This window comes from Platichthys flesus, chromosome 7, assembly GCF_949316205.1.
Source record: "Platichthys flesus chromosome 7, fPlaFle2.1, whole genome shotgun sequence".
Taxonomy (NCBI): Eukaryota; Metazoa; Chordata; class Actinopteri; order Pleuronectiformes; family Pleuronectidae; genus Platichthys; species Platichthys flesus.
The window spans coordinates 21,507,133-21,520,029 of record NC_084951.1 but is presented as its reverse complement, the minus strand read 5'-3'; the positions used below and the strand labels follow the sequence as shown (position 1 = coordinate 21,520,029).

Below are 12,897 nucleotides of genomic sequence, written 5' to 3'. Positions count from 1 at the left end.
GGGGATAGAGAGAGAGAGAGCACAAACATAGTAGGAGACAGAGGATGGCGAGAGAAAATGCAGAGGAAGAAATAAAAAAAATACCAGGGGGGAGAATCAGAGCGAAAAGAGGCGGAGGCAGTGGGAGGGAGCGAGCCGAGAGAAAGAAAGATAAAGGCATGTCAGAGAAAGACAGGAGGCAAGAGGAACAGGTGAGAGGAGGAGATGTAACATTCACACAGTCTGCTGTGGATTCTGAACGCATGTGTGGCACACCGAGTGGGCTGAAAGCCACCAGTACCCCTCTTAACCTTCACAGCCAAAGCAGCCTTTTCATTCCATTGATTACATGGTTATCCTCTGACCAGAGCACTGCCTCTCCTGCATAGCAAATCAGGCCAATGGCAGGGGAGAAATGCCGGCCTGTTATTTAATCATCATGCACCATCATCTCATGGCTTGTGGGATCAGAGCTGTCGGCGAAAATGTCTGATTGCATTTGTGTTGTTTTTTTGTGTTCTTGGATAGTGCGTGTTCCAGAATGCAGCTGTTGGCTCGACCACATCTGGCCAAAAACAGGCGGTTAACACACCTTCTCATTGAGGCGGGATCAATATAAAAAGGTTTCTTTCATGCGATTCTCCCAAGACCAGGTGAAACACGTGAGACAACAACGGGGAATACTCATGACTCTTCTTCTAAAAGCCGGGCAGGCTCTGAAGATGCGTCCTCCCTCTTGCTCAATCCCTGCTGCTTTGAGTTTCTTTCAAATTCCTCTTTTAATCCCTCCCTCGAGTCCCTCCCATCTGACTGTCTGTCTGACTGTCTCGTTGCCTTTGTCTGCTTGCCTACCTGCATCTCTTTCTCGCTCCTGTCTGCCTCCCTTTGTGCCCGTCTACCTGCCTCCCCTCCGCAGCTCATCATTAGACAAACCCCCCACTTGCTGCTGTCTGATGAAACCTACCACGAGGGAGTTGACACGAAAAGAGGAGAGGGGAGGCACAAAGTCGTAGGGTTCAGAACTCAAAGAGCCAAAGCAAAGTGTTTGAGTGAAACTCCATCTTTGCTCCTCTGTCGATCCAGCCCGCCCGCCCGTCTGCCTATTGATGGAGTTCTCAAAGGGGGAGTTGCTCTAATTGCGGAGTGAATGAGGCGGCCCCAGAGAATGGTTGATTAGGAGGCTGCTGAATGCCCCAGGGAAATGGGTCACCTCCAGCCTGGCGCAGGCCGTCCGCTTTTCCAGTGCAGGGAGAAAGTCAATTACACGCCACAGGCAGTGGGGCCTGGTGGCACAGAGGCAGCGGGGCTGCGGTGGGTACAATAGAGCAGCAGGGGGCAGTGGGAATGAGACGCGTAAAGAGGGAAATGGGAGGTGGTGATGGAAGACAGAGGCTGCGGGAGGCAGCGCTGGGCATGAAGATGCCAATTTAAAGTAGAGATGGGTTGAGAAAAAAAGTAAATGGTAAGTTCGTTTTTCTACACCTGGGCGGATATTGCATTTGAGATTAGGAAAACATCAACAGAAATGCTGCAAATGTAAAACGGTAGATAAATAGGTAGATGGAGCCCAATCTAATGATGCCTGCATTTTCAACACCAATTTGCATGTGACTTTTCTGAATCAGCTATGAACACTTTAGTCTTCCGACATGATCGGATATGCAAACCACAGACAGATCACATGACTACTCCTCCCCGCAAAGAAACAAACCTGGTGGCTGGCTGCAGTACAGGTCATAAACAGTGTCATGAGCCACACTAATAGTCCAGTACACCCAACAAACATTGTGTAAGATTGTTTTTATAATGTTCTGTAGTTTTATCACACTGATTGACAGCTCAGACTGGAAGCCATTGGTCGAGCAATCATTACTCCATAGAGTCCGGCTCCAAAATGACATCACCATTGCAAGATGGCAGCGCCCATATGGCTTCATTTTGATTGGATTCCTTGTCCACCTTTTATTTACAGTCTTTAGAATAATTAACTATTTATTTTCTACACATATATGAGGATGAGTAAAAGGCACTGATCAGAGTTTGTGAGCTGATCATCAGAGAATAAAAAAGAATAAGTCTCCAGGTTAATGGAGCTGTCAGCAGAGAGACTCCTGTTCTCCTGCTGGTCAGTACAGGTGACTGCACCCATGCAGGTAAACACAACTGAACTTTCAAACTAAGCAGGATGAAGTTTGACCCGATTCTCAACCCTGATCTTGACCTGAGGCGATTTTAGGGGGTCAACGCCTTCACGCTGACAGTTGACCCACATATTTTCTGGGTCATTATTTGCGGCGTGAAAGGAGGATCACTCGGGTCAACACTGCTGATGGCCTCACCTGGGGTGAGAGCTAAACTCCTGAGGTCTTTCCCAGGACAGCAACCTGCCGGTGACCCTGCAGCCCAGTGGGAGCACCGCTCACCAGGAACCACAGTCTTTGTGGATTTATGGCAAAACCAGAGGAAGCAGCTCACCTCATAAACCTGACAGCTCGCAGCCCAGTGCCGCTCACATGCTACAGGGTACGGGATGGAAAGACAACCAGTAGAAGACAGAACGCTGACACCCTGGCTGACAGAATATTCTCAAAATATACACTTAGTTTGATAAGATAATTAAAAAATTACACTTTGAGTACAAGGTTTCTCTAAAAAAATTCTGTAGATATTCATGATATCCAGAACCCCTGAACTCAGGCCAAGGCTTCCTTTTCAGAACCCGATCAATTTGGTTGAAATGTAAATATAAATCCACATGATTTCTGAATTGTTCATTCTGTAAAATAAAAGTTGTCATATCGGCAAATACAAACGTCTATATGGCTGTGAATTGGCACACCTATACATGATTTAATATATAATAGAGAATAGGTGATCTTAACGGATGCAGGAAAGAAAGTTATTCAATTCATCTGTGTGAATGTTTAGCCTTGATGCTGCTGCAGCCTTTTAATGAATCTGAGTGAATTCAATCCAGCCTTGTGTCGATTTGACAGTGAAACTGAAATCTGAGCCTTGTTGGGCCAATGCTCGCATGCTGACTTCTCTGAATCTTCGAAATCAGACTCATGTCCCTTCAGGATGAACCATCCTCCTTTGAATCCTCTAATAGTTTGGTGTTCCTTCACTCTCACTAAGACTTCTACGGTTTAGCCCCACAACTGGTAAAATCAGACTGACATCAGTGTTTTCACGCTGTCTTTTTTGGAATAATAGGAGGCATTTCAGCCTCTTGGTTTTTCTGATTAGCTTCAGTTCCCTGTTGGAACAATCACAAAATGTTTTATTTACGGCAAAAATAAGTTTGCAAACATTTTATCGTTTCTGACAATAATCCTGGAAAAGGGTTGTAGAGTTTATTGATTTAACATTTAATAATAACCCACCTCACCCTTTCCACCAGTTACCGCATCGGGCAGACGTTACCAAGTCCCACTGGCCTGAAAAAAACGTCTACAAGAAATCCTTTATTCCCTCTGCAGTAACCACCCTCAACAGTTTCAAAATAAGACACTGCACTTTAACCTGTTTTTGTCAGCTGCTGTTTTTAACAGTCCCTTCTTTATGTGCCTGTTCTGGAATTTGGTTTAGATGCGTGTCATGTGTTCTGAATGTAAACCGTGTATATTGTTGAATCTTGTTTTTTAAATATGTATTGTGTGTTGTCAAATGAGAATTATGTGTTGTATATTTGAGCCCTGTCCAAAGGAGGATTTCTGTCACTTGGGACAGACACAGTTTACGTATCTGTCTGTCTAGCTATCTAATATTTATTTTTTAGAATGTGAAAACTAAACCAAGTTATGTTTAAGATAATCAGATGGAGGGAGAAAGTTTTATTTCCAGAGTTTATCCGGCCTCTGGGCCAATGACAGCTGTTATTGGCTCGATCCCTCCCTCACAATGAGCAGCACAGCTAATGGATGGACGGATTATACAAGTCACACAACGCCAATTTCTTGACATCTGTCACAATTATGGCTTTGCGCTGACTTCACTTTTTCCCTTTTTTCTCAGTGATATTCTAGAAATGTGTGTGTTTTTTTTTGGTTCTGCCTCAGAATACACAATAAAAAATTTTGCAATAAGATGAGCAAGGCCTCAATAACGCTGCAGAGTTAAAACTCACAGACTCTAGGGGCAACGCCATTAAAATGGATGAACAGCAGCTAAAGACTGAGAGCAAAAAAATTTAGATATGGGAAGAAGGGCAACAAAGTGGAGAGACGACAGACCTCCCACGACACAGTGAGTCAGAGCAGAAGAGGGGGGCTGGGGGGACAATGCAACAAACAAGAAATGTGTCGGAAAGAGTAACCGGGGGCAGATGATGAGTGCACAGGAAAATATGTGCAAGACGAAAAAAACTACCTACTTCTTTATTTAATCTGTGTTGTTCCTAATCTGCACAGTTCTATTACAGACTCAACATCACCTGAAGCATCCCCGATGTTCGCTTTGTTTGTGTATGAGACAGTTTCAAGGTTAACGCAGGAAGTTTTATAAATGTAAGTGAAAGGCACGAACATATAAAAAAAAAAAAAAGCTGAGGTGCCATTAAAACTCCCGTTGTTTGACAAGCGTCTCTTTCGGTTTGTTCTTTGTTGGGGAAGCTAAGACGGCATGAAACGAGCGGGAGGAGGAGAGAGACAGCGAGGGAAGGTGACGGTGTAAGCAGGGCGGGTGAGCTTAGGGTGGGTGATGCAAATAGCCCCGCTGTCTCCTCCCCCGCCACCCGCCCGCTCGCCCGCCAGCCGCTCTTTCATAATCTCTGTTGACAAAACAGAGGCACACGGCCCTGGTGTGGCCTTGTAAACTCACACCAGTGACACGAACGGAGCTGCAGCTGCTTCGCTTTGACGACTCGATGCCACGAGTCTACAAGTGGTCTCTGCCGCCTGAGGAAGAAACCGGCTCAGATTTCCACGAGTGATTTTGACCGACGTCCGATCTCAAATCACTTCTGCTGATTTAAATTGAAAGGCTCTAAAACTAACACCACAAACTAATAGAGATCTCTGGATGTTACATTCTACTACCAGTTTATGTTATAACACCCATCAGAGTTATTCAAACTCTTTTTGAAGTTAGTCCTTTAGAGCAAAGGATGGTTAGTTTGCGATTTAAATTTTTATCTGAAGATTATTCTATTGATATTTCTGTGAGTTCTTCGGTCGACAAAATGTGAGAAAATAGTGACAAATTCCCATCGTTTCTCTAAGTTAATATATTTAATTTGCTTGTTTTGAGTCCAACGAGTCAAAATGCAAAGACATTTAGTTTAATATCACATTATATGTTTTGTTGTTGAAATGTTTGCTTTATGTAAACTTCTGATTGATTTTCTATAAACAATCAAGTCCAGTGGATGATCTGTGTACTCCAGTTCTCATAAGCACATGTAGTTGGCAGATTCAGCCCTTTGTTAATGGCCGCCACAGTGGACCCTCCTTATTCTAACTGTACCTTCACAAGCTTTCGACTGTTTAAGAACAACATGAAGCCAGGAGAGTTTTATTCCCGTTCAAGGCTCAGGAATTATACAGCTGCAGGTCATGAGACATTACTGTGTGTATTTGCAGAATAATTAATGGGATTTATACTTTTGGGATCCCTGAACACCTGGAATGACTCATTTCACTTTACAACGTGACCTGCTCCTCCTCCTCATCTTCATCCTCACTGGTTTTACCTCCTGTTCGTCTGGACATGGACTCTGACTCCTCCCCTGTCAAACCAACCTCACTACACTTACACAGTCGCTCCTGCTATCTGTGCAACAGCAGCACGTCCACAGAAGAAGCATGTGTGAGGACGCACGTGAACGAAAGAGAGAGTGTGGTTAAGTCTTGGTACATTTGTTTGTGTGTGTGTGTGTGTGTGTGTGTGTGTGTGTGTGTGTGTGTGTGTGTGTGTGTGTGTTGTTGTCACCTGCAGACACGGGTAGAAGATAAATGCTCTCTTCAGCCTCTGTGGCAGGTGGAGCACAAAGAATAACTTGACTCCTCCTCCTGTCTCCCTGCCGTCTTCCCACTCTCCATTTTCTCATCTAGCTTTGAAAACCACTTGCTCAAGCCTCTTCCAAAAGATCCAGAATAAAAACCTCAAAAACAAAAACACCTTCATAAAACATTTGCTTTGCAAAACACACACACACACACACACGGTTCTCTGAGCTCAGGTCAGGAGGATGTTGCAAGAATGTGGCAACATGGAGAAACTGTCTGTGGTGAACCGCTCAACCTAAACCTACTGTAGCAGGCCGTTACCATGCCAACCCTATGGGATGTGAGCCCACCTTGTACCGGGGCCGAGATGATGGACGATCCGATTCCCTCTTCCTCGTCACTCCAGGGGGTGTGGTCCTATGTGGGCTGGTCAATTGAGTCTGGGGGGGAAAAACAAAACAAAAAAAATAAAGTTATGCTCAACAGTGAACATTTTTTAGGGTGATATTAATCAATAACAAGTGACATTATTAATCAGCGGCCTGGAGACACGTGCACAGGAAGCTGCATTAACAGCTTGATGAGCAGGAGCAAGTGTGAGGGAGCCGCTGCGGCGCTGAGTGCCTTTGTCTTCATTACGGCTGCACACGTACCGCGCAAACACATCAGGGCTCCTACGCATTTGCATTAACACTGATCGCTCCCACGGCCAGACCAACCACACACACACACACACACACACACACACACACACACACACACACACACACACACACACACACACACACACACACACACACACACACACACACACACACACACACACACACACACACACACACACACACACACACACACACACACACACACACACGCACACGCACACGCACACACACACGCACACACACACACACACAATATTTGAAAAAAGGATGTGAAGACACAAGCTTTACAGGAAACCGAATGGTCAAAACCTGAAAGTGACGACAGCATGTGATCAATTATTCAGTCCCCAACTATAAAAGGTAAAAGAAAGTGCTTCCATGTCTTTTCCACTAAACATGCACCCCACATCCATAAAAATGGATTTAAACATCAAAGAAACATTATTGTTAAATATCGCTGATGGTTTATGGACTCAGAGCAAGAGAACGAAAACAGACCACTAGGCTGTTCCATCGCTCTAATCCCAAAAGTACATAATAGGCTAATTTGTGTCAATTTAGGTCCTGATAAGATACAATATGTGTGTGTGTGTGTGTGTGTGTGTGTGTGTGTGTGTGTGTGTGTGTGTGTGTGTGTGGACATGCATGCATACGTGACTGTGATTTGGAAACGCTGCGCTGTTGTAGTACTTCAAGTGTTCTGTCTGAACAATCATAAGAGAGTATCCTGTGTGTGGGGGGTAGGGGGGTAGAGAGTGTGTAGCCATGGAAAACACGGGGCGTTTCCATGACACCCTGTCATCAGCGCCAGGATGTCTCATGTTCAGCTGTGCCTGTGTGCGTGTGCATGAGTGTGTGTGTGTTAGTGAGAGACCGCATGCAAAATAAGGAAAGGGAGAAACTACGTTTACTTTCATTTTTACGAGAGAATAGTTTTTGAGCGCACTTTTTCATTTTGGGTTATGTGTGTGCATGTTTTTTGTGCATGTTTCTGTGTGTGTGTGTGTGTGTTTATGTATCTGTCAGTGTGTGTTTTGTGGACGCAGCCTCAGTCACTTAGTCTTGTTAAAAAACAGCAGTTTATTATTTAATATTCTTGTTTATTATTATCTGTCCAGTCAGATTCTTTGCTAGCCTGACGTTGTCAGACTCACAATTCTAGTCAGAATGTGAGTCTGAGACCGCTCCATTGGAAAGTGATTATGGGGCGTGTTTCAACTGACCAGGAAGTAAAATTCCTCTTCGCTCAATTGGATAGACCTACAACCAATCAGAGCCACGTAGTATGTGACGTATGCTAAGCAACGCATTGTGAGTTATTTTCTAAAGCCTGAAACATGCTTCTGCGACTGCGTCTGCGTCTTTTCACGCCGCTGTGGCGCAAGACTCGTTTTCATTCATGCTTCCCCAACCGTTGCGCGTCTTACAAAGCAATTCCGCGCCAGAACACTAGGCGGAGTAATGCTTTTTGTCGAAGACAACCTGAGAGACGCCTTCTTTGTGGGTGTGGCAATCGTTGTTGACTGTTTATTTACCTTCTACCAGTCGTGCTCCATTACAAACACACGGTGAACCATGGCAGAGAGTGTATTCACGATTCCAACCGAACAACAATTGATTGAGATGGAGCTGCTGGACATTGAAGAGCAACTTCTTATAATTAGACTGTTTATTTACATCGCCACTCCGGCTCCTCGTAGCCTATTTCTGGCGGACAAATCGGCCAGTCAGTGACGGGTTATACAAGTGGTCATACTTTCGGATCTCTTCTGCCAAGTGCTCTTCTATTTGGTCCATATTCATTCTTCTAAATCTTCCGTGATTTCCGCGTATTGTGGGGCATGAAACCGGAAACAAGACACCGGACGGGATGTAGAGCAGACCAATCACAGCCTTGCGGGCTGAGTGAGCTTGCGGAGCTTTGCCGTAAATTTTAGCAAAGGGGGTCGACACCCGTCAGCACGTAAGGAAGGATGCATAAGCACGTAAGGGACCCGGAAGGGCTCTTACGGGCCCGTGAAAACGCAGAAGCATGTTTCAGGCTTAACCCGGGTTCACACCGGACGCTTCAGCGCAGCGACAAGCCTTAAATAACAGCTGGCTCCCGTCCACTCCCATGTTAAAACTTTGTGCAGGTAACACCGGAGGCTGAAGCACCGCGAGGCAGCCTTGGCGCAGCGCGGTGCTTCAGCCTCCGGTGTGACTGGCACAAAGCCATGCAGCGATCTACTGGATGAACGGGTGATATTATTAGCGCTGCCCGGCGGTTCAGCGTCGCTTCAGTGTCCGTTTTGAACAGCAAAGCGCCGGGGCGATAGGGATTAGTGTGTAGCTTTGGCGTCGCCTCCACGTTCTCTGTTCCTCTTTCAAAATGAATGCGCTGTCGATGTCTTCTAAAACAGACTCAATGGCAGCATCTACACATCTCAGCTCGCCAGCGGCAGGCATGTTTGTTGAAAACGAATTCAACCCGTGGGCACGTTGATGACCTGGTTGATTACGTTACTGTTGATCATCTGTCAATCATCGTATAAAGCCCGCCCTGACAATCTGATTGGCCTGGTCGGGCATAATTTTTTCCCAACGGAGCGACTCAAGACCGAACTGCCCGACCAAAAATGTTGTGGGCGCGGCTAAGTTTGTCTGGCATCCAGGCTAATTCTTTGCTGTATCAGAGCTGCAGTTAATCAATAAACAACCAAGAAAACACAACAAATCAGCAGCTGATTTTCAGACTGACTTTTCTAATTCTTTTGATTTTCAGTTACTTTAATTTCAATTGAATGAAGAGGAAGTCAGATCTTTTAATGAAAAAACATTTGTGTATAAAACTCTAATCATTAATATAAATTATAAACAGAAAAGAGTTGTGAGTTTTCTATGTCTCATGATCTTATTCATTATAGCATTTTATGGTTTGACCTGTGCATTAACGTGTGAGCCGCAGCAGTGACATGCTGGAACTTTACACTGTAGGCGGAAGCACAGGATGTAGACAGGGTGCAGCAAGGGGGGCCTTAACAAAGTCCAAACCTGTTGAACGGCTGCACTCTTCACTCACTTCACCTCTTTCACTCAGCGTCTGTAGTTTTACTTTTTACTGTCAGGATGCTGCTGCTGCTGCTGCTGCTGCTGCTGCTACTGCTGCTGCTGCTGGGTGGAGCATTTTATTTTCTCCATGTCGTAAAGAGTCCCAGATGTGAGAGTAGCGCAAAGTTACACGGAAAAACAGTGATCATCACAGGTGAGTTGAGAACTGCAGAGCTTCCGCCACAAGATTAACTATTAACATGCACACACTGGAAACCCATCCTTTCCATCTGAGGACACAGAACCAGAGATATGATTCATATTGGTATTAATGATAATTGATAATAATAATAATATAAAAGATATTTTTCACAGGAAATATATCAGAAGGCTTCAAATATTGTAAAACCCATTTAGATTATGTAATATATCACTGTGTTTGAACTTTGTCCAGGAATTTCAACCATCAAAGAGCAGCATGTGTTTTAGAGGCGTGTCCAGATCAAGGGTTTTGGATTTGACAACACCTGCTCACCACAGAGTTCAGAAGTATCTGCAACAGAAGATCTAGATCAGCTGCTTCCAGATGTTGTTTCCGAGGTCGAGAATGAAAAGCACAAGCTTGACGTTTGTGCCAAAATAGACAAAAACGATATCAAAGTCAAAGAGACAAAAACATAAACTCTGTTCTCAGAGTCTGAACCTCAGTGTCCTGATGGTGACAGAGGACAGACGCTGCTGTCCCAGTCCTCATTCATGTCCAAACCTTCATAGAAATCTAGTCACAGCTTTTGAGATTTACCAATCATGACCAAACAACTGGTAGATTTAGAGTTGTACCACATTTCAAGCATGACTTCAACAAATCGTCCCTCCTTGACTCTGTCGTCCTTGTCCAGGAGCAAACACCGGCATAGGTAAGACCACGGCGATGGACCTGGCCAGGAGGGGGGCCAGAGTGATCCTCGCCTGCCGGGACAGTCAGCGAGCTGAGAGAGCCGTCAAGGAAATTGTCCAGGTGAGGACACAAGAGCTTAGAGGTCAGGAATATACCCCAATTATTTAGATCAAGGTTCATCTCACTTCACTTGACATAATGACTCAGGAAACAAACCAAAAAAATACTTTCTCATATTATACGGCCAATGATACGAGTGTATCAACAACAACTGGTGTGCCTCAAGGCTCCATCCTAGTTATTCTGATCTTTTACATTTAGTATGTAATCGCCCAGTTATGCTGATGATTCACAGCTTTTCACACCAATTTGAGCTCTTCATTTCTTATCAATAGCCAAGGTTTAGTGTGGTTTGTTGTATTAAAACAACACAACTGAGAAACAAAACACTCATCTGTAAGAGCTGGAAACCAGGTAATGATTGAGAAACTTGTTTTTCTAACCGCGTCGTGAACAGGAAACCAAGAACAAACAGGTGATCTTCATGCAGCTCAACCTGGCCAGTCTGAAGTCTGTTCGATCTTTCGCAGACAACTTCCTGCGGTCGGAGTCCAGGTTGGATCTTCTCATCAACAATGCAGGTCAGGCGTCTGTTATTAATCTGCATGCTTAACAGCCCTGTGTGGACAGATTTTTGTTGGAGACACAGCTACCTGGGATTCCTTCAACTCTTAGAATACAAGTTTTGCGTTGTCATTAGTGTGTTTCTTGTGTTTCGGTCTTCAGGCCTGTTGAACTCTGGGAAAACGGAGGATGGTTTCGGGATGATATTCGGCGTCAATCACCTGGGTCACTTCCTGCTGACGCTGCTGCTGCTGGACCGGCTGAAGGCGAGTGGACCGAGCCGTGTGGTGAACGTGTCCTCCAAAGCCTTTGAGGCTGGGGAGGTGGATTTGAGCTTTCTGAGGACTCACAGAGATTTGGCTTTGGGCAGTAGCGACTTCCAGCTCCTCCTGACCTACAGCCACAGCAAACTGTGCAACAACCTCTTCACCTACGAGCTGGCAAAGAGACTGCAGGGCAGCGACGTCACCTGCTACAGCGTCCACCCAGGTCAGTTCACAGCAGCAGTCAACCACTGACTCTTCAACTCGTCTCACATGTTTGCTTGTTGCTTGTTATGTCTCCGTGCCGGCAACACCCATTGGCCGGAGGCATTATGTAGGTTTATTAGGTTTGGTGCCTGGAGGTCCAAAGTCAATGTAACCAGGGGGCTCTGTGACTTAGACATTCACACAGGGATGTTTTACCCGCGGTTTTTCCGCAACTCTCTATCTCAATACTTTCTCTTTACTTGTCTTAATTTTGACTAAGAATCAGAAATCACTATGATTGTGATTTTTTATTGTTGTTCCACACATTTAATATATCTCCTCTGGCCGTGATGTTTCTTTTATTAACTCTCAGTAAATGTCTTGTCTCTTTGGTTCTTTTCTCTCAAGGATACGTGAAGACAGAGATCGGTCGTAACTTCAGCTCCCGGTGGAAGTTCCTCTTTAGTTTTACCGAAATCTTCACTAGGGATGCTCTGTCTGGATGTCAGACCACGCTCCACTGTGCCCTGGAACAAGACATCGAACACCTCAGCGGCCATTACTTCTCAGACTGCGCCCCAATGCTCAACATCGCGTCGAAGGCTAGAGACGATGCTGTGGCCAAAAAGCTGTGGGAGCTCAGTGAGACTTTCTGTGGTCTTTCCTAAAAGGAAACGTCAAATCTGAGCTTCTGTCTTTTTATTCGGTGAATGTAACTCACGTTTTTCACCTGTGACACTTGAGCTGCTCATTAAAGTGCAGAAAGGAAAAAATACACAAAGTCTGAGTTTTCTTCTTTGCAATTTTGACACATCTCTCACGAATCAATACTAATAAAATAGAATAATACAAATTATATAAATATATGTATTTATATGCATGTATGTATGCCTACCAAGCCTATGTGTATGTTTACATGTGTGTGTGTTAGCATGTGCCTGTGCACCATTAATCGTCAACAACCTGATCGCTGGCTGCACCTGTGATTGGGAGCAGATGGGGACTGTTGGTGTGTGTTTGTGTGTTTGTGTGTGTCTCTGTGTGTGTGTGACTATGTCTGTGTGTGTCTTGTGGATTCAGCCTCAGTCCCTTAGTCTTGTTAAAAGCAGCAGTTTATCATCCAATATTCTTGTTTATTATTATCTGTCAAGTAAGATTCTTTGTTGTATCAGAGCTGCAGTTAATCAATAATCAATAAACAACCAATAAAACACAACAAATCAGCAGATCATTTTCAGTGTGACTTTTCTAATTATTTAAATTTACTTTAATTTCAATTGACT

General features: G+C 44.7%; 2 protein-coding genes across 2 annotated transcripts in view; one reads left to right on the top strand and one right to left on the bottom strand.

Moving 5' to 3' along the window:
- The window catches only part of LOC133956380 (nuclear receptor coactivator 3-like), a 62,853-nt gene that overhangs the window by 19,102 nt on the left and 30,854 nt on the right, over positions 1-12,897 (bottom strand). Inside the window, exon 2 of the mRNA XM_062391360.1 lies at positions 6,278-6,367. The gene's annotated coding sequence lies outside the window, so the exon portion shown is untranslated. The remainder of the gene's footprint in view (positions 1-6,277; positions 6,368-12,897) is intronic.
- LOC133956382 (retinol dehydrogenase 11-like) lies at positions 9,602-12,395 on the top strand. Its single transcript, XM_062391361.1, has 5 exons — positions 9,602-9,836; positions 10,522-10,640; positions 11,038-11,161; positions 11,307-11,633; positions 12,023-12,395. The coding sequence occupies exons 1-5, from the start codon at positions 9,701-9,703 to the stop codon at positions 12,280-12,282; spliced, it is 966 nt and encodes a 321-aa protein (XP_062247345.1). The 5' UTR covers positions 9,602-9,700; the 3' UTR covers positions 12,283-12,395.